The following is a 21,309-nucleotide window of genomic DNA, read 5'->3' as shown; positions in this document are numbered from 1 at the left end:
TAGGACTCAGCTTCTCTCACCGCCAGGTGTGTTCCCCAGGGACGTTCAGTGCCTAACCCTAGTCAAGTTCATGTCACACCTGGGCACTGGCCAGCTGTAAGGCTGATGTTCACTAACCTTCTGGACATTGAACTTGCCTCCCCGGACTTCTGAGTCCAAGCCTTATCACAAGCAAACCCTGCATTTCTCCAGACCTGGGACTTGCCCTTATCACTGGCTCCTTATAGCTCTCAGCACCATATCTCACCTCAGCTGTCCTTGTCAAGTGTGTGAGAAAGAGCAAGGACACACGGGCCTCCAGCATAGGCCAGGCCTGTCCATCTGGTTATAGCTCATCCCACCTTTTTCAGGACAATCCCTAACAAGTTGACAAAGCTCTGTGTGCAGGGTCAGGATGCTCTCTGCTCTCACCCCTCACCAGGCATGATGGGTCCCTGGCTGGAGCCCGAGTATCTATGTATGTGCTCCCTGCAGATCTCAAAGCCCAGTGGGCCTGCAAGCCAGCAGCATTGCTCAGTGACAGACACGGCAAATCATTTAACCATGGAAAGAGTGATCAAAGGAACCCTGTCAACTGCAGGGTGGCTATGGGCCACCATGCCCCCCACCCCACTCAGGCCCAGGGAGAGTTCTTTTAAATTGTTTTGGGTTTATTTTAGTTTTATTTATGTGTGACAGGTAGGACAGGGGGATACCCCTCAGGGTGTGGCCAGACACTGTTCCTCTCTAGTAGAAGATTGCATAACTAACTCTCAGAGTTGTTTCAACACCATTATCAAAAGTCAATTGACCATGCTTGCCAAGACTGGTTTTCCATGTATCTGTGTGCCAGCAGATTCTACCTGCATGTTAGGGTTGCTTTTTCTAGTTCTGGGAAAATTCATGCATCTCTACAGGGAATATGTCAAATTTGCACGTACCTTTGGGTAATCAGACATCTTTAGTAGCAACTCTGGATCACTGCCACCTGCAAACTGGTGCCCCAACTGAGCCCAAGGTCCCAGTCACAAAGCAAAGTGTGCCTTGGCAACCACAGTCCACCTGAGGCTGTTCAAACTGACATTTAAATGTGCTAAAGTGGACTGGAGAGATGGCTCAGCGGCTAAGAGCACTGACTGCTCTTCCAAAGGTCCTGAGCTCAAATCCCAGCAACCACATGATAGCTTACAACCATCTGTAATAAGATCTGATGCCCTCTTCTAGGGTGTCCTAAGACAGCTACAGTGTACTTACATATAATAAATAAAGAAATCTTTAACAATAAATAAATATGCTAAAGTGAGTTCCTGGATTATCCACTACACCTTCAGCCTGCATTGGTGTGTGGCTGATGGCAGCCACCCCAGGCCACTTTGCTTATAGCCTGTTTCCATCACTCCAGATGACTCTGTTATCCCTTTGGCTGTAGGAGGTGGAAGGTGTAAGAATCCCAAGTTCTGGGTTGGGGAGGGAATTTGCAAAGTCCTCACTGTGAAAGGATGTCCTCACAGAACCCAACTTTAAGCTGCTCATAGTGGCACACACTTGTAACCTCCGAGTTGGAGAGGCAGAGACAAGAGGATCCTTAGGACTTAGTGGTGAGCCAGCCTAACTAAGTCTAAACTTGAAAGTTCTAGGCCAGTAAGAGGCTTGAAAATAGCAAGAAACCAAAAGCAAGGTGGACAGTGCCCGAGGAACGCCACTTGAGGCTGATCTGGCGTGTGTGCGTGCACACACACACACACACACACACACACACACACACACACACTGCAGGAGGGTAAAGAGAGAGCAAGAACATCCTGCAGGACGCACATGGAGGTTGGGTTTCCCATCGCATACCTGCATACAGCCAGGAGTGACATACCCCATCTCTTCTCTGTCCTCTGCCTCATAAGTGTTCTTCTCACATGTCCCCTCTACCTCAGGAATGAAGTGGACCCTCTCTCCTGAGGTCAGAGTCGTGGGCTCACAAAGGCTCAGGAAGGGCCTCTGTCACTCCCCATCCTGCTTCTGAGCCTTATAGTTCCACCCACATCACTCCAGGCCACCCTATGTTTCTTCCTCTCTGGCTAGCAGGATAAGACATGAGGGGCTTAGACTACCAGCCTGTCTTGGAGTTTACATGGCCTCCAATATGACAGGATACCACCCATCCCCTTATGTATACCTGGAGAGTCAAGGCCCAGAGCCAAGAGTTGCTCCGCCCAGGAGAGAGCACCCCTTACGCCTACTATCCAGCTACCTCTATGCTGACAGGTCCTTCACTCATGGTCCTGCTGGATTCTTGCTTGAGGCCTCAGTGTCAGAGACTGAAAATGCCAAGGAGCCACATCTATTCTCAGGAGAATAGATCCCCTGTTCCATGAGACCCTAAGACAGCCACCACAGACCACTGACTGCTGGTGTCCCGATGTCTGTGGTCCCTTCCCACATCCAGAGAGCCAGGCTCTGATCTACCAGGATGGAATTTGCTCTGGACAGGGACAGCCCTGACCTGGGGCAGAATGGCCTCCGGGGCTTTTCCACTGCCAACTGTTTAGCTTGTATCCATTCAGGGGGCCCCTCTGCATGTGTGTACACGTCCCACAGCCCCCGTGCATGTACGTGCCTTTGGAAGACAACTCCCTATCGGTGACATTTCGTTCCATCATTTCCTCAGTGTGGCATTCTGGGCTGTTCAAGTTTCATTTCTGTTGTGGTGATAACAATTTAGAAGCAATTCAAAGGAGAGAGGTTTAGTTCAGCTTACAATTCCAGTTTATACTCCATGATACCAGGGAGGTCAAAGCAGCAACTGAACAGCCGGTCACAGCAGTCACAGCCGAAGTCAAGAGCACAGGAAAATGAATGCAGGCATGCTCACTCTCTTGTACTCAGTGCCACTTCTCCAGTCTTACATAGTCCAGGAGCTCCTGATTAGGGAATGGTGCCACCTAAGGTGTGGCATTGATTGGCTTAATTAAGACAATCCCCACAGAAATGCCCACAGCACACACCCCCACCCTCACCCCAAAGCTGTCATGCAGATGATCTGTTATTGAGATTCTCTTCCCAGGTGATTCTAGGTTGTGATAAGTTAACACTTAAAGCTAACTGCCACATGAGGGTATGGTAGTAGTTCACGCATGTCATTTTGACAGTGTGTGGCTGTGTGTCCACAGTGGTGTCGCTGCCACTGCAGTTCAACTGCAGAATAATCTGGACACTCTAAGACCAGCCCTGGGGTCTCGAGGGGTCCACCTTGTCCCTTGCCTTTCACCCCTGATCTCCCTCCCCCTCCCTCTCTCCCTCCCCCTCCTTCTTCCTCTTCCTCTCCCCCCTCCCCCTCCCTCCCTCTCTCCCCTCCCTATCTCCCTCTCCTCACCTTCTGTCTCCCCCTCTCCCCCTCCCCTCCCTCTCCCCCTCCCTCTTCCCCTTCCTCCCTCTCCCTCTTCCTCTCCCCCTCTCTCTCCCTCTCTCCCCCTCTCCCCTCCCTATCTCCCTCTCCTCACCTTTAGTCTCCCCCTCCCCCTCCCTCTCTCTCTCCCTACACTTCTGCCTTTTCCAGAAACTTCTGTGCTTCTTCTGAGCTGCAGAGAGCTTATGAGATTCCTGCATGCTGCTGAGTGGAGGAAAGCATTTGGGGGAGGGGCGGATGTTTGCTCTGCCAATGCCCTGGTACTCTTCTGTCGCACTGAAACATTGCCAGCTTGCTTCTGCCTCAGGCGTCTGTGAACAAAGCCATAGAAAACACACACGTTTCTGTGCAGATGTCAATTTGCCTGGGTGGGTGCAGTGCTACGAAGCAGCTGAGTCTCCTAGAGGCGTGAATGTAAAACTGCCAATCTGCTTTCCAAAGGCCAAAGCCTCTTGGCGTACTTGGGGTTCCTTTCAGCGACATGTGGGGGCGCTGTTGCTCCACCATCTGGCCATACTGTTGTGATCCAATTTGCCAGGAGCTAATGGACTGCAGGTCCCAAGAGCCCCTTCAAGGGCTCGTCCTAGCCCCACCTCCTAGCGGGGGGCGGGGGGGGGGCGGGGGGGTGGTCTCACCACCTCCCAGTGGCGCCACAGGTTGGACACAAATTCTCCTTACATGGTTCTGGCCGACACTTTTCTAAACGAAGGCAGAATGGATCCAGGTTGTCTGTCTGCAGAGAAAAGGCCAGTTGTCACAGCACCTTTTGTTTGGCAGCCTGCCTTTTCTCCACTGAAATGCCTTTTCTGTCTTTGTGTCTGTGGCCAAAACCAATGTCCCATGGACTCCTGGCCTCAGCTCCATTTTGTTAATCTGCATTGTTTCTTTTGCCAACACTAATACTGCACAGAATTGATTCTTGGATGTTTTCACTTAAGTCAAGTGGCAAGAGCCCTTCCACTACTTTCTTTCAAAACTGTATTAGCAATTCTTTTTAAAAAATATTTACTTTTAGTTTTAATTATGATTACAAGTGTGTGTGTGTGTGTGTGTGTGTGTGTGTGTGTGTGTGTAGGTTTGTGCACTTGAACGCAGGTGCCTGTAGAGGCCAGAGGCATTGAATGCCCTGGAAGTACAGTTACAAGCTGTTATGAGCCCCAGTGACAGTGCCAGGGACCAAGTTCAGATCCTCTTCAAAGCGGTGCTTTGTCTTAACCACCAAGTCATCTCTCTGGGTCTAGCTACCTCAAAAAAATTGTTTTAATTGTCGGGCTGTTGAAGTAGCCTAACAGGTAAATTTGTTTGTCCCTCTCTCCTGCAACCCTGAGAGCCTGAGTTCTATCCATGGAATTCACATAAACATGGAAGAAATTATCTTCTGACCTACACACACACACACACACACACACACACACACACACACACGCTACCACACAGTGCCCCCTCTGCACAGCATACACACACAACAACACTAATTATAATAAAAGTTCAAAAAATCATTAATATACATTACTTGCACAAAACAATGGGTTTCTTTGGGGGTTGGTTTGGTTGCCTAGGTCTTAAAAATGTTTTTTGTTAATAATGTGTGTATCTATGATGTTAATATGTGTATATGTATGATAATAATATTGTGTGTAATGTATGATATTATGTGTATGTATGATGTTAATATGTGTGTATATTAATATTGTGTGTATGTATGTTATTAATATTGTGTGTAATGTATGATGTTAATAAAGTGTGTATTATGATTAATATTGTGTGTATTGCATGTTATTGATATTGTATGTATGATGTTAATGTTGTGTGTATATATGATCTTAATATGTGTGTATGACATATATTTTGTATGATATTAATATTGTATGTATGTATGATATTGTGTGTATTATGAGACTAATATTGCATGTATGATGTTAATATTATGTATGTATGATGTTAATATTGTATGTATGATATGTGTTTGTATGATATTAATGTATGCATGTATGATATTGTGTGTTTGTATATTAATATTGTATGTATGTTTGCTATTAATATTGTGTGTATGTATGAGATTAATATTGTGTGTATGTATGAGATTAATATGTGTATATTATATGTGCTTGTATGATATTAATATTGTATGATATTGTGTATATGTATGAGATTAATATTGCATGTATGTTTTATATCAATATTGTATGTATGTATGATATTATGTATTTGTATGATGTTAATATTGTGCACATATGTTAATATGCATATATGTGTGATATGTGTGTATGACATTGTGTATGTTTGTATGATATTGTGTTGCATTGTGTTTGTATGATATTGATATTGTGTGTATGTATGAGATTCCCCTTCACTTCCCACACCTACTTCTGCACCCTTCTACTTCCATGTCTTTTTGTAAAGATTTTTAAAGTGGTTACAAATAAATGTTTTCGTTCATAGTGGATATAACAGAACTCGATACATTTTAGTAATAAACAAACCCATATGTCCGTAATCTGGGCCAAGCATATATTTCGTGCAGACAGAGGCAACGTCATTTCTCCATTCCCAGTGTGCCTAGCTGCCCCTCATACCCCTTTCTCCTCCCCCTCTTCCTCTTCTTTCTCCTCCTTCTCATCTCCTCCTCTTTCTCATTTTCTGTGCTGGGATGGAGGCCAGATGTGCTGGTTAGGGTTTTTGTCAAACTGACCCAAGATGGTGTCACTTGGGAAAAGAGAATCTCAGTTGAGGAATTTTCTCCATCATATTGGCTGCGGGCAAGTCTGAGGGATCATTATTCTGACTAATGATTGATTGGGGAGGGTCCAGACCACTGTGTGCAGTACCACTGTGGTCAGGTGATCCTGGGCTGTATAAGAAAGCAGACTGAGCAAGCCAGTAATTGCATTGCTCTGTGGTGCCTACTCTCAGCTCCTGCCTCTGGATTCCTGCCTTGAGGCCCTGCTCTTGCCTCCCTTTATGATGGACCGCGGCCTGTAAGCCAAACAAACCCTTGCCCTCCATAAATTGTTTTGGTCATGGTGTTTAGCACAGCAACAGAGCAATAAAGCAAGATGCCAGGGTTTTTGTATGCTGGGCAAGATCTGTGCCACTGAAGATCTGTGCCACTGAGCACCAGTCTCTGCCCCATGAAGTTTTGGGTGTTGTGCTTAGTTTTGCAGTGCTGGGGTGTGCTCTGGTTACATCCTTTTCTTGTCCCACTGAAATGACCTGGACCCCCAAGTGTTGTTGAAGAGCAGTGAGACTGTGGACAGCCTTGCTCTGGTCCTGACCCAAGGAGAAATCTTTGATGTTCCTCTGTCGCCCATGGTATTGGGCATTGTGGGTTTTCTCATGCCTGGAGATACAGGTGGATGGGAGCTGCCTGCTGTGGATGCTGGGAACTGAACCTGGGTCCTCTGCGAGAACAGTATACACTTTCTAAATTTTATTTATTTATTTATTTATTTATTTATTTATTTAAGGTTTTTTGAAACAGGGTTTCAAAGTGTAGCCTTGGCTGTCCTAGAACTGGCTCTGTAGACCAGAGATCTGACTGCTGCAGTCTTAATCACCGAGCCCTTTCTCCAGCCCCTGAGTTCTGCTGAGTGCTCGCTCTGCTCCCATCAGGAGAAAAGAGAGGGCCATGTGGCTTTTCTTCCTCAGTGTGCTGTGATGGTGATGGACGTTGGCAGTTGGATCCTTTCTTCCTCTCTCTCTCTCTCTCTCTCTCTCTCTCTCTCTCTCTCTCTCTCTCTCTCCTCATAAGGGCATGGTATTCACACATGGTTGGATTTGGTTGGCATTTTATGCTTGTTTCTATTTTTCCTCTAATTGTTTTAGAAACAGGGTCTCCCTCTGTAGCCCAGGTTGGCCTGGCCAGTGGTGGGAGTATAGGTGAGCACCAGCAGGTCCGGCAGGCACTGGGTGTGGTCCTTTCTTTTCTTTCTTTCTTTCTTTCTTTCTTTCTTTCTTTCTTTCTTTCTTTCTTGCTTGCTTGCTTGCTTGCTTGCTTGTTTGCTTGCTTGCTTGCTTGCTTTTTGTCACCTCTTTGTCAGGAAGCTCTCAGTCACTCAGTCACAGCATCTGCAGTGAATCCACTCCAGGGAAGGGGACTCCTGGAGAGAAGGGAGCAGCTTTGACAGTGAGGAGATTGTGGTTGGCAGATAAGGTCAAGCGCAGTGCACGTTACAGAAGACAAATGTGAGAATCCAGAGCAGTGGAGACGGTATAAATACAGTCCTTGTATATGCAACTCATAGAAAAATTAATTACAACAAGAAAGAACCCAGACCAGATTCTTACTCAGGCCACGCCCACCTGCAGCAGCCTCTCCCTTCTGTAAAGAAAATGGCAAACCCCTACCCAGATTCTGTCAGTGACTCTGCACCCCTAAGATGACCAAGTGCGGGATTCTAGGAGGGAAAGGCAGGCACAAGGCTCCAAGGACACTTACAGGCTCAGACTGCCAGACCCCAGGCCTTCATAGGGCTATGGGGTGGGACATCCCCCACCCATATAGAGGGTGTGCCACAGCTGGATGTGACCTGCCTCCTTGCCACCCCTTATCCTCACTCCTGGCAGGGAAAGACCCCCTTTCTCTCCTGTGCTGGCCCACCAGAAACCAAAGACAGCCTAATTTCATGAAAAATCCCTTTCCCTGAGACCTGTAAGAAGAGAAACTGCTCTCTTTGTGGGCCTGAAAGCCTCATCAGAAACCCCACAGTGCTGTTTGTTTGTGGCACTGGGACCTGAATGCTCCTCGGAGTCTCACCAAGCTGCTGCTTTCTGTCTGTTTGTCTGTCTGCTTTTGGCATTAGTAACTCTGAATAAATCCCTTACCAAAAGAACAGTCTACCTCAGTATTACCCTTGAGCCTCAAGCCCCAAATCTTTTGACAAAGTGCTCTGACACAGAAAACATGTGCCCCTCATTTACCCCAGTGGAGACTTAGCACTTCTTGAAATCCATATTTGTATTACCTTCAAAGGAAATAGGGAAACTGAGGCACAAACAGGTCAAAGCCATGTGGGTGGGGTGGGGAGCCACCTGGGACCCTAACTCCATCCTAGACACTGTGGCTCCCCCCACCTTAGACGGGGAACCTCCCTCCCTATCCTGAAGGCCACAGGCTGAGTCCTTATCAACCTCAGTCTCTCCATTTTGAATATTTATTTTGCTTTGTTTGTTTGTTTGTTTTGTTGTTGTTTCAAACAGGGTTTTGCTGTATAGCCCTAGCTATCCTGGAGCTCACTGTATAGACTAGGCTGGTCTTGAACTCACAGAGATCCAAATCCCTCTGTCTCCTTTGCTGAGATTTTATTTTACCTTTAGTGTGTGCATGTATATGTGTGTGTGTGTGTGTGTGTGTGCATGTTCATGTGTACATTGTGTGCATGCATGTTCATGTGTACATGTGTGTGTACATGCATGTGTGTGTATGCATGTGTGTGTTTGTGCCCATGAATACAGTTGCATAGTGAGACCAGAAGATGGAATCAGATTCCCTGGAGTGGAAGTGACAGAAAGCTTTGAGCTACCCAGTGTGAACCGAACTTAGGAATTTGGATTCTCTGCAAGAGTAGCAGGTGCTTTTAATCACTGAGGCATCTCTCTAGCTTCTATACAAGACTGGTTCCATTCTTTCATGGGACTATTGGCCACCAATGCCAGGCAGGTGTGCCACTATAGAGCCACATCCCAGTCTCTTGCTGACATTCTTGTCCCCTGTATGGACAGGTTTTTTTTGTTTGTTTGTTTTCTAAACAGTAATAAGATCAATGGGCTGGAGAAACAGCTCAGTTGATTTAAAAAAAAAAGTGTCCTTGCAAGCAGGAGGACCTGAATTTCAGTCCCAGAACTCAAGTTTTAAAAAGAAAGGGTCAAGTATGGTGGCACACACATGTATTCCCTGCATTGCAGGTTAAAGCACAGAGCTCTCTGGTGCTTGCTGGCCAACCAGTCTAGCCTTATTGGTAAACTCTAGTCTCAATAAGAGACTCTGCCTCCAAAAGCCGAGTATGCAGCGCCTGAGGAATCACCCTGGGGTCTACCTGTAGCCTCCATGTGCGCACATACAAATAAGCCCATTCTTTCTCTTCCCAGAATCTCTATCTAGTTCACTTCAGTCGAAATAAAGCCAAAATCCACATATCACCCAGGCAAGATAAGCCTTCCAGCCTCCTTGACCTCACCTCATGCCCTTCTTCCAACTTGGCCGCCCCGACCATCCAATGAATACCAAGGGTGTAGCCTCCTCACTCCTGGAACCTGCTGCTTCTGCTGTCTTGGCTGCCCTGACTTCTGGATGCCCCAAGCTCTCCCTCCCTGCACAGCTGGAGCCGGAACCTGCTCTCATTACTGCAACTTACATGTGAGGAAACAGAGGCATGGAGAGTTGCATAAACTTGCTCTAGGCTTTCCCAGGCCTTAGAACTCATCAGTGTGCCCCTGCCCACATGACCCCTGCACAGCCCCGCTCCAAGACTCTTTCCTCTGGTCTCCATCTTCCACCATGCACATGCTGCTCATTTGTCAAGGAAAAGGAGGTTCATTCAGAAGGTCAACTCGGCTTGGATATGGTTCAGTTGGTAGAGCATAGGCCTGAAATATAGAAGACCCTGGGTTCTATGCCACAGGAAACCAGATGTGGTGGCATATACCTGTAATCCCAGCACTTGGGAGGTAGGAGGCAGGAAGATCGGGAGTTCAAGCTCATCCTCCACTACATAGTGAATTTGAGGCCATGTGAGAGCCTGTCTAAAACAGAGCAGACAAAGACCTTGAAGGAACAAGGTTCTGCGTGACAGTGCTCTGCTCAGCAGCAGAAAGATTAGAGCCTGCCTTCATTCACAAGAATACCTTTTCCAGCCCTGCAAGGAGCAGGATGGAGACTTCAGGGAAGCCTAGCTGCAGCTATGCACCTGTACCTGAACCACACAGGTGGCACTTCCTCAGTCCCCACTTGACCATCTGGCACTGGGGCAATCTCGTTCAGACTGTGTTCCTCAGCCCACCCTTCCTGCTATCATGCACAAGCCTCCCCCATTTGGCCAGTAATCTGGCTCCTATAATCCATATTCAAACAGCAAGTGAAGGCAATTTTGCTGAGACCTTGCCCCAGGGGACAGGGACCTTGTTTTCTTCTTTGAGTCCCTCAAGGACTGGCTCTAGCAACTGCTGATTTACTGGGTTCTAGCAGCCACACCCAGCTTTTTGTTTGAGCTTGGGGCAGACCTAGCAGGCAGGCTGGTCTCCATCTGTGAAGCGGCCCACACTGCACACAGTCCTGCTGGAAGGGCAGAGCCACCCCTCAGACCTCAAGAAGGCAGTTTCACCATGGCCCTGAGCATCTTGTCTGAGCAGTTCTGCATCCGAAGGCCTCGCCAGGTGACTGGGGTTGGGTAGGGATGGTCCCATGATGAACTGAGAATGAGCCCGCCTAAGTTCCTTACCTGTGCACAAGATGCTGGTACTTGCCCACCAGGTGGAACCCCTAGCCTCTGTCTAACAGGGGAGGCATGGCTAAGGCTGAGTGGACAAGGGGTCTACAGAGACTGGAAGTTGTCTATTCCAGGTTTGCACGCCACAGCCCTACCCAGTGGCTTTTAGCAGCAGTGGTTTCCCATAGCCTGGAAGCACTTCTGCTGTCCAGCACCTACTAACAATGTGGGAATCAGCTGGGGCTCTGCCCACACTCACACCGGTATTCCTGGGGTAGAAGGTTCTGCTGGGAAAGCCTCTATACCTTTCTGTGTCCTACCTGATTCCAGCGGCTGGAGGAGGCAGGCTAAACTTCCTGCTTGGGTGGCTCTTGGGAACTCTACAGGAAGGACCCTTACACATACACACACACCCCAAAGAACCTCATGCTGAGGGTCTCAGCTGGAGAACTCTAAGATCAGCCTCTATATATGGGTGGTATCAAATTAGAAAAGTGTCTTCTAAATACAAGAGGATTGAGGAGTCTAGAAAGTTCTTGGAGAGTGGTAAAGGGTGGTAGACACATAGGAGGTCTTGGTTATCAGGATAATTAGTTTAAAAAGTATTATTATTTCTATTTGTGTGTGTGTGATGTCACATGGGTGTAGGTGCTAAGAGAGGTTGTCAGATCACCTGGAACTGGAGTTACAGGTGGCTGTGAGCAGCTTGACCTGGGTGCGGAGAATGGACCTGTGATCTTCTGGAAGATCAGCATATGCTCTTAACCTGAGTCATCTCTCCAGCCCCAAGAGTCAGAGTCTCAGCCAAGGCATCCTGAAAGAAGTGTAGTGGGAATCATGGATGGTGACCAAGGGGTCCCCTTGAGCCCCTGTGTAGGACAAGGACAGTGGGGTTTGGTTTTGGGAGAGAGAGGTCTTATGTTCTGGAAGGGGAAGGGCACCGCACCCAGGTATGCTTCTCAAATAGAAGACCCCTCCCAAGATTAGCGCTGCTTACCGCCACCCTCCCCTCCTTTGGCTATTTGTGGGGCGGTGTCCCCAGCCCTGGCGCGCAGGTGCCACCGACTTGTCTATACTTAAGGATTCCTATGCCCCCCAGCCTGCACCGGGGAGGAGGCTCAGGCTCCGGGCAAGGACTGGGTCCCCAGCGTGCCTCCCCAGCAGCCGATCCGCCCTTGGTCCACCCGGGGTTTTGCGTCTGCCGCGCTCTCCTCCCTCCTCCGCCCTCCGCTCCCTCGCTCCGCCTCGCCTGGATCAGCCCTCTGGTATTTCCTGCTGCTCAGCGACAGCTGAGCCCCTCGCGGGCCCAGGCGGCCCGGCCCGGCCCCAGCACTGAGTACAACCAGCACGGTAGGAGCTCCGCTGCTGGGAGGACCGGGAAGGATGGGGCTGGTGGAAGGCCGAGAAAGGCCAGGAGGGGATTCAGCGGGCCTGAGAGGCTTCAGGGCCACAGAGCCGGCGTGGGGGTCGGGGAGCCCTCAGGGGCTGGTCTGGGGGAGCCCCTGCATAGATCCGAGTAGACCCAAACAGCAGCTTGTATGGGAAACAGCGCCTGGCTGGGGAGTCCAAATGCCTGGGGACTTCTGGGTGGCGGGTGGGGCCCGCGTGTGGGTGCGGCATGTCCAGCCCCGTTTCCCACTTGGTGAGGCTAAAAGGAGTCAGGACTAGGCGAATGGGTGGGAGGGTCTGGCAGCCTCCGACCCAGGATATGGAGGGGTCTGTACCCCAGCCCAGCAATAGCAGGGAAGGGGTGTCTAAGAGGTCCTGTAAGATCTTGGGTCTGAGATCTCAGTTCCCTGGCTTGATTCTCAGGATGGTTCGTCAGGGTCCGCAGAGCAAGTGACTGCTGACCCATCTTGCCCTTGGACTCTGTCCACCCATGGCCTCTCATAGGACTTGGCCCTGAGAGAAAGGGAGGGAGCTTGGCATTGTCCAGATGACTTGAGCTGCACTTGCGGATTTCTACGACTGGGGTGGGTAGGACTTGAGCCCCTCCCAGCCACAGGTCCAGCTGGCTTTGCCTCCCACTTCAGATATCCTGGCTTTTTAGGTCCAAGTCCCTGATCCCAGTTGTGAGTGGCTCCTGGGGTTGTGGGTAGACACCCCCAATTAGGGCCAAGGGGGGCTTTTTCACCCCTCACCCAACCTGAGCCAGGCTGGGCTTGGCTTACTAGAACCACTGATTTGAATTTCTTGTCTTTTGCTCTCTGTTTCTCCCTGGGACTTGTCACCCACTTGTCTGTACTTAAAGGTTCCTATATGTATCAACCTTTGGCTCCAGCCTCTGCTACACACCTCTGTCTGGTCACAGGAGCAGAAGTGGTGGTGTCAGGGCCTAGAGAAGTGGGAAAGACCCTTGGATGGGGTGGATATTGCACTTTTGAGTTTGTTTTCCATGTCCCCATCATCCGTCTGCCTGTCCGTCCGTCTGTCTGTCATTTCCCCCTCTCCCTTGCGATAACAGCCAAGTGGCTGACTTTCCTTACTACATTTCTGCCCCAATATCTTTGCTCAAGCAGCAGCATGGATGGAGGTGGGGGTGCTTGCTGAGATTTCGAACTTGGTGGGGTTCCAGAGGAGCGCAGAGAGCTTTGCAGGTGTCAGACAAATCAGGGTGATCTGGGTGGCAAGTGGTGACATCTGGCTGTCCCTTTCAGGCTCCTGACTGCAGATCTATTGTCTGCCTGCACGTGTATGGGGCAGCGGAGTGGAGCCTTTTAACAAACACAAGGCCTGGGTGCCAAGGAACCAAGTGTTTGCCTCTGTCTGGTTTGCTTTCGCCAGGCGGTGTTTAGAGAAGGGTGAAGCATCTGGGTGAGGCTACTCCCCCACAGTGCTGTGCCTTGTCTCAGGGAGACGGCTGTGCTGAGGCCCAACCTGAGCAGCAGCAAATCCTGGATGTCAGAGGGGTTCTCCTGCCCAGCCAAGGGGTGTGAGTCCTTCCAAGCCTGGCTCTGGGCTCTCTGCCAATACCTAAGGCATCTCTTCCCCCACACCCTGATTGTGTCTGCCATGCTGAAGATATCCAGGGTCAGTTTCCCTTGTCACCCAGGCTTCTTCCAAGAAGCACTCTCAGTACAGTAGAGATCCGGCATGGCACAAGGGGGTGGGGGAGAGACAGAAATGGCACATGCTGGGGAGTATTGTGTCTAGAATTATGTATTGTGTCTGTACTGGGGCCTTGAGCCATCTGTGGTTCACAGCCACATACAAGTAGACACACGCCACTCCTGGCACACCGGTACTGAGCTTGCTCAAGGTAGTAGGGGTGTGTCCCACCTTCATCCCCATTTATTGTTCAAGAAAAGGGTGGGTCAGAGCGTGGGGCTGCTTCTTGGAAACATGTGGGTCTGGGAGCTTGAATTCTGACTCTGAGATACAAATGACCTCAAGCACGGGGGCCTATTGAGTTCAAACGCCTCCCTGGAGGCACTGCAGGCTGTTTGCAGGGCTGTATGCAGCCCAGGTGAGCATCTTCAGTGTTGGGTGGGGCAGGGCAGTGAAGCTGGCCTTTCCACAGGCTGCCCACTAAAAGCCATACTGCCTGTCCTGGGATGATGTCCTGTTGCTATTGAAGGCTGTCCTGTAGGAAAACTACTGTTCTCTGTGAATCCTCATGTGACTTACTGAGCCTTAGCTCAAAGATAAAGAATTCACAACCTGCCCAGATCCCTAAGGGTTTACTGATCACTCATTAGAAAAATATGCATAGATAAGGAATTTTGCAGTGGGGTCAAGGACCCTTGGATTTGGATTTGGGATCCCATTGGGAATGTCTTTGCATTGCAGTTTCCAAGCGTGGGCTCAGGAGCATGCACACATGGGAAGCGGGTTGCCTTGTTCTGCCATCTCAGCTGAGGGGACTGGCACCAGTCATGGCATCAGGAAAAGGCTTGGGATGCCATTAGGGCAAAACAGAGGCTCCAGCTTGGAGTTCTTTGTCCACAGATCTAGCTGGGGAATCTTCATACCTCATAAAGAAGGAAGGATAAGAGGCAGATGTGCAGACGACTGGCCCACAGTGGGATCCTTATGAGGGTGATGATAGGCCTGTGGGATGGGAGGGGCCTAAAAACCATTGAGAAAAGGTGGGGAGCCACCTAGTCAGACCCCTAGGGTCACCCTGGTCAATGTAGCCTTACTAAGGTTATCCAGGTCATTGAGACATAAGAGAAAGCCTTTATAGGTCAAGGCAGGAGCCTGGCTGACCAGTGTAGATTGACCAGTATGGAAGAACCTAGAATATACAATGGCCTTTGATCAAGGCTCAGAGTCACTCAGGCTCTAAGCTCAAGCTTCACATGACTTTCCCAGCTCCCCACCCGCCCAGCTCCTGCATAGGACATCAGTGTTCCCCACCTCACTAGCCCTCCCTTCCTATCACACCTACCTAGTCCTCCAGCCATCAGATAGTGAGCAGCCTCTACACACCTGGACTTAGGGACAGAGCACTTATTCCAAGTCTGTGATGCTCTGGCTTCTATTCCCAGCACAGCCAAGGTGCAAAGGAGTGTGTGTGTGTGTGTGTGTGTGTGTGTGTATAGCCTGACCTTTCACAGCTCTTCTATTCACCATGGGTCTCTGGGTAAGCTCATGGTCCCAAGGGAGCTACACCTGGCTTCTGCTTTCACCTCCCCCCATTCCTCACTCCCAGGGACTCATCCGCATGCCTGGTTTTCTTACCTCAAGGCCTTGCACTGACTGCAATCTCTGTGGTCAGCTTTCCCAGATCTGATCATGACTGACCCAGGTTCCACCAAAGGTGTCACTCCTCCCCAGACACCCTCTGTCCCTGTCCTAAAGTGACTGTTTTAAATTCAGTAGCTCTCATGTTTCCTTCTTAACATAATTTAACTATATCTGAAGTTATCTTGATTTATTTAATTTGACGTCTAGATATTCGGAGAACAGTTGGGCCAGAGGCAGCCTGCGAGAGGGTACTGTCACCTAGCATCATTGTCTGCTCTCTGAATGTGAGCTCTAGGCTCAATCCCCAGGGCTGGGCACATAGTCAGCCTTCAGTACTTGTGTGAGATTAGAAAGGAAATCCCCAGAAAGTGGCAGGTCTGAAGCCAACTGTCCACCTTGCCTTTCCCTCCCCTGCCTTCCCAGCATCAGGAGGTAGGAGACCTACTGTGGCATTGTGTATGACTCTTGCCTCTCAGCCTTCAGCCTCTGAATTAGGAATGACTCCTGCAGATCAGCCTTGGTGCAGAAGACCCCTGTATCCTTATGTGGTATGTGCAGGTGGCTGTTGGCCCTTGCTCAAAGTCAGATAGTAAAAAAGAGTTAACTCACCAGGGCTCATAACTTAAGTAGAGACTTAAGAGATCTCCTATTCACAGGATGCTGGCCTGGTGTGGAGTTACCTTCCCTGGACAAAGGCCTGGGGAGTTTGGAAACCTGTAAAGTCACAGAACCATCTCTCCAGGGGTTGGTGGGCACACGGTGTGCGTGCATAGGGAGAAGCCAGGCCTTCAGGAACAATGCAGAGAATGTTTGTTGGCCTATACCTTTTCCTTTCTGCTGGGGGACAGGTTCTCACACCCAACCTGAGAATGTGAACAGGAATACAGGCAGTGGCACACGGGCAGGCATGCCCAGGGCAGGTGGGTGGGGATCCTGCACACTCTCTGGGTGAGTGCAGTATAGAGAGTTCAGGTCCCTTAGAGAGGATCAGGCCTGGGAAGTGGTCTCCACTCACAGGCTGAGGTGGCTCCTGTCTGAACTCTGCCTCTGCCTTTTTTTTTTTTCAGGCTAGGAGGGAAGCCACCTCCCAGATTCTGGTCCATTGATATAGCCAGTGCTGCTTTCCCAAGTACAGAGGTAGAGGAGCCTGGGCCTGATTAGTAGGCACAGGCCAGGTGGAAGAAGGCAGGCCAGGTTTCTGGTTTACATGACAAACTTTGTGCTCAGCTGTATCACAAAAGCACCTTCATTCAGGGGTTCAGCCTGTGGGGCAGGGACTGGAGTAGTGCTTGTGTTCTTTGTTCTGGAAGGGTGAGCCAGGACAGTGAGGGGCTGCTAAGCTCTGGACCACTCTTGGCCCCTTCAATCAGCCACAATCCCAAATGCTCAAACCACTCAGACCAGTCAGATCCCTGGTACCATACCTGGCTTCTGAGACTCGCAGGGCCCTTGGCGAAATGAGTGGATGGAAAGGCCTGGCCATGGAAACCTTACAGAAATGTTGTATCCCAAGTGTCATGCCATGATGGTTCTTTGTCTTCAAGTTACCTGTCATTGTGTGTATCACTGGACTCAAGTGAAGTCTCCAGTATTGGGTGACATCGGCCATTATGTGCTGAGTGTATTTTATATTCCTTAAAATCCCAGTCAAAGGTGTCTACTCTCTAGCCATCATCTCCCTTGGCACTCCCACCTGCTGTCACCACGGGCCTTCTGCGGGCGGAATCCCAAGTGGACCCTGCTTCTACTCAAGACCTGCCCGTCCCTCCCTTTACAGCTCCTTCTCTGCTTATGACCTTAGCCTCAGTCCCAGCTATCCTAAGCTGTCTGTGTGGGTGGTGGACACCCAACCTGTGAAAGGCAGTGATTCCGTGGGACCCCAGTGTCAGGAGCATGCCTGCTGTCGCCTACAGAGCTGGGATCCCACAACTCAGAATCTTCACGTGGAGCAGGTCCAGAGAGACCCTCTGATCCAAGGCCTCAAGAACTGTGGAGTCTCCTATTTCTGACCCCCATTTGCCTACCAATCATCGCTTGGCTTACAAACCAGATCTTTCATTAGCCAGGCCTGGGTACCAGGACTAGTATTCCGTCTCCAAGATGACTGAATGGCAGGGGTGGTAGCAATTCCCAGGCCATTCTGGCCTCTGGAGCATGCCTGTCCCCTAGGAAGACTTGGCTGTGGGAAGGGTCTGGCAGCTCTGAGTCCTTAGATGCTACCCTCTTGTTCCAGAGTTCCACATGCCCAATCCTGAGCCTTGTTTCTCCAGCCCTTTCCAGGCTTCTCAGGGTAAATTTGGGCTGCTGATGCCCCAGCTCTCATTTAATAGGAATACAAGGTTTCCTCCACCCAGCATCAAGTTCTCTATCCTTAAGGCTCCTTTACCTGACTCTGTCCTCTAACCAGCAGATCCAGGGACTCCTGTAAGTACATGATGTTCAGGCAAGAACTTCTCCAAACAGAGGTTCTCCACAGAGTAACACACACACACACACACACACACACACACACACACACACACCCCACAATGCTCCTTAAACCATTTTCTATCATTAGAGTCACAACATGTTTTTTGCACAAAAAGTTTCTGTTTATTCTAAGGAGTTTGAAAGCTGCTCCTTACCCCTCCCTCCCACAGGCTCTCACACACTGGCACAGACAGATGCATTCAGTGTCACTCAGCACTCGTGTCTAACCTGCAGCCTTGTGTGGCTTCCCCACAGCTGATGTACCTGCTACTGGTGACAAAGCCCACTTTCCCGTGGCCCCACCCTACTGTCCTGCAGTCCCTGGACCAGGACAGAAGCAGCTCTGAAAAGCAGGTACCAGCATGAGCAACAAACCTTTACCTGATGCCCTGTGGCATCCTTTGACCTCTGTGGGCAGAGGGACAGAGCAGCCAGCTTTGAAGGGAGCCCTCACCCACTGTGGCGCTATGCTGGGTTTCCACTTTGGGCCTGGCACCTGCAGGAAAGCGTGGGCCCCAGCTGCTGAGAGGCCTAGATTCTGCCTCTGAATAGCAACAGAATGACAAGTCCCTGGAAAGCAGGTCCCCAAAGGGCAGGCGAGGCTGCTAGGAAGAGGATGGCATTTGGCTACATATCGATAGGGAGTTTGGGATGTAAAGAGGCTGTTGGCTTTGACCCAGAAATTCAACCCCAGAATGTTAACCCAAGGGTGAGGCTGCTCAGGGCAGGGCTTGCTTGCTGGTCTCAACTCAGTGGCCACTGCTAGCTATTGCCAATGGCCAGACAGGTAAGCTGTTGTAGAGGGTCCTGGGGTAAAGGGGATAGAGGACTGATGTTTGACACCTGAGGGACAGATTGGTGTGCACAGCTTGGGTGGGCTTGTCCAGGCTCTGTGAATATAGGTGGTCAGACACACATCCTTGCTGCCCTTTCTTCTCAGTGAGCTCTTTCCCAATACAAGTCCTTCCCGATGGCATCCACCATAACCAGTGTCTACCTTCCCAGGAGAAATTGAACTGGGCAGCCTGGACCACTTTTCCTGTAGTCTCAACTGAAGGTAGAGGATCGAGGTCGCTGGTGGTCAGGAGCACAGCCATCTTCACCCCTACTTCCTTCAGTATGACTCGGGGCAGCTAGTGTTGGTGGCCATATGGCTATCTAACCAGCCTGAGTATAGGCCTGGCTCTGTGGACCTGCCCCGAACATGGCCCTGGCTTAGTGCCTGCATCCCTCTGTCCTCTCAGATATCCTGCCCTGGATGAAAATCTTGTCCCTGTCTCTGTCTGGGACATTGACCCAGTGTCCCCAACAGGTGTGTAGTACATGCAAGATGTTTGGGATGGGTTCAGCACCCAATACCCGGTTCATATCACCCATATCTTCTGGCACCCACATCAGTAGATATTAGCCTGTTTCTTCAGGGCACCTACATTAGTGGAGGCTAGCCTGTTTCTTCAGGGTGGGCCATCATTAGTCTAACTCAATATTCTGTATCTTTCTTTCTTTTTATTTTTTTTAATTTTTTTTAATTTATTTTTTGAGACAGAGTCTCATTACTACATGCCCTGGCTGGTCTGGAACTCCCCATCTAGACCAGGCTGGTCCTGAAGTCTCAGAGCACTGCCTGCCTCAGCCAGTTGGTTTCTAGGATTCAAGATGTGTAGTACTACACCCAGCACTTTCCTTCCTTAAAAAAAAAAGGAAAAAACAAACAAACTTTTGTGGGGCTATAGTGTCTGAGGACAGCTTGTGGGAGATGGTGAGGTCGTTCTTTCCTTCTACCATATAAATTCCAGGGATTTAATTCAGGTCACAAGGCTTGCTGGCAAGTGTCTTTTTTTTTTTTAACCAAGTGAGCCATCTCATAGGCCTCACTTATCCCTCTTTCGGATGTTTAACCTGTGGCTGGTGCACCTCATTAGGCTGAGGATTGTAATGAATATAGCCCAAGACAAAAGCATAAATTTTATTAAAATATTGTATTTTATTAAAATATTGCCGGGCATGAGTCTGGCTTTTGTTATTGTTGTTGTTTGTGATACTGGACTGAACCTCTGACCTGTAAGCTAGCCCCAATTAAATGTTTTTATAAGACTTGCATTGGTCACAGTGCCTGTTCACAGCAGTAAAACCCTAACTAAGACAATGTCCTATCCTATTGTCAAAGGTTGTGTCAAAAGGTTAGACACAACTGCTCTGTGGGCTAGAATCTCCCTGCTGCCTTACTGGTCCCAACTTCCTTCTATCCAAGCTTAGTGGAGCCCACTCTTCTCTCTAGCCAGCAAGTGTCCCACGGTTGCTGTGTGACATGTCTGTGCCATTTAGGTGTCTGCTGAGCACCAAGGCATATAGACTCTGGATTGTTAGCCATGAGGCTCCCACCCCCAGTGACCCGGAATGTGCAGACCTCAGTTTCTCTTGTTCATCTGTGAAATGGGTTGTCCTGTTGCCAGGCTGGTAGGGATGCTGAGAAGATTCGACAAGAGCATGAGCTAGATCTACTGTGAGTGCAAGGTTCAGCCAGGACACGGTTTTGTTTAGAGATGACACGGGATCTCAAAATGGGGAGAAGCCCTTCCTTTCATTAATAAAAAACGTCGATTAATAATCAAGCATTGTGAAAGCTTTAAACTCAGAAACCACATAAACCAATCGAAGCCATGCTGGCCTCAAGAGTCAGAGTGTGCCAGCTTTATCGAGGCATCCATGTTTGTCTGTATCTGTTTCAGGTTGGTTCTGAGAGGTCAGTCATACTGCTGAGGGAGGAAGAAAGGTCCCTGTGCAGTCCCTCCGCTGCAGCACCTTCCCTAGGGACTGCAGCTCCAGGTTGTCCTTGTAGCCATTCCCAGGCCTCCACTGAGTGCCTTTACTGTTGGAGGATGGGCTGTCATGAGTGGACACTATTCCCGGGCTCCAGTTATGCATGGTCCCGTCTCAATCTGGTGTTGTTTTGTTTGTCTGGTTTTTGGAGATAGCGTCTCTCTCTGGAGCCCAGGCTGGCTTGGAACTCACTGCAATCCTCCTGCCTCAGCTTCCAGAGTGCTGGGGTTTCATTCTGCTCACCCCTTCCTTCTGCTTGTGTCTCAGATGCTGTAGAAAGTAGTGCCCAGCCTTGGCAGCTGGCCTCTGCTCTGTGGTTAGAGAGCCTCCTGTTTTTCTTGCTTTGTGTGGAAATGTCTAGTTTGCTTCCATTCTCTCTGGCTGGAGTACTGTGTCCAGGTATCTTTCCAGGTATCTGTAAAGATCTTCTAAGGGATGGGTAGCTAAGGGATGTCCATCATCATTGAATTGGGATGTGGTCACATTCCAGCTGGAGTGCATTCCTGACTCTCCTGGCCTTGGGGGCTC

The 21,309-nt window shown here is 49.7% G+C and overlaps 1 protein-coding gene across 4 annotated transcripts in view; it reads left to right on the top strand.

The window, feature by feature from the left end:
• Osbpl5 (oxysterol binding protein-like 5) overlaps positions 1–21,309 on the top strand; it is a 68,247-nt gene that overhangs the window by 4,586 nt on the left and 42,352 nt on the right. Inside the window, exon 1 of one of the 4 annotated variants that reach the window (NM_024289.2) lies at positions 10,460–10,750. The exons of 1 other annotated variant lie outside the window; for it this stretch is intronic. In NM_024289.2, coding sequence (NP_077251.1) covers positions 10,700–10,750 — 51 coding nt within the window. In that variant the 5' untranslated portion in view covers positions 10,460–10,699. Of the gene's footprint in view, positions 1–10,459; positions 10,751–11,894; positions 12,154–21,309 lie in introns of those variants that run through there. 2 more of the 4 variants (XM_006508659.3, NM_001199227.1) reach the window with 2 other exon arrangements.

This window comes from Mus musculus, chromosome 7 (assembly GCF_000001635.26).
Source record: "Mus musculus strain C57BL/6J chromosome 7, GRCm38.p6 C57BL/6J".
Lineage (NCBI taxonomy): Eukaryota > Metazoa > Chordata > Mammalia > Rodentia > Muridae > Mus > Mus musculus.
Note: the sequence above shows the minus strand (reverse complement) of the source record. Positions and strands in the feature narration are given on the sequence as shown.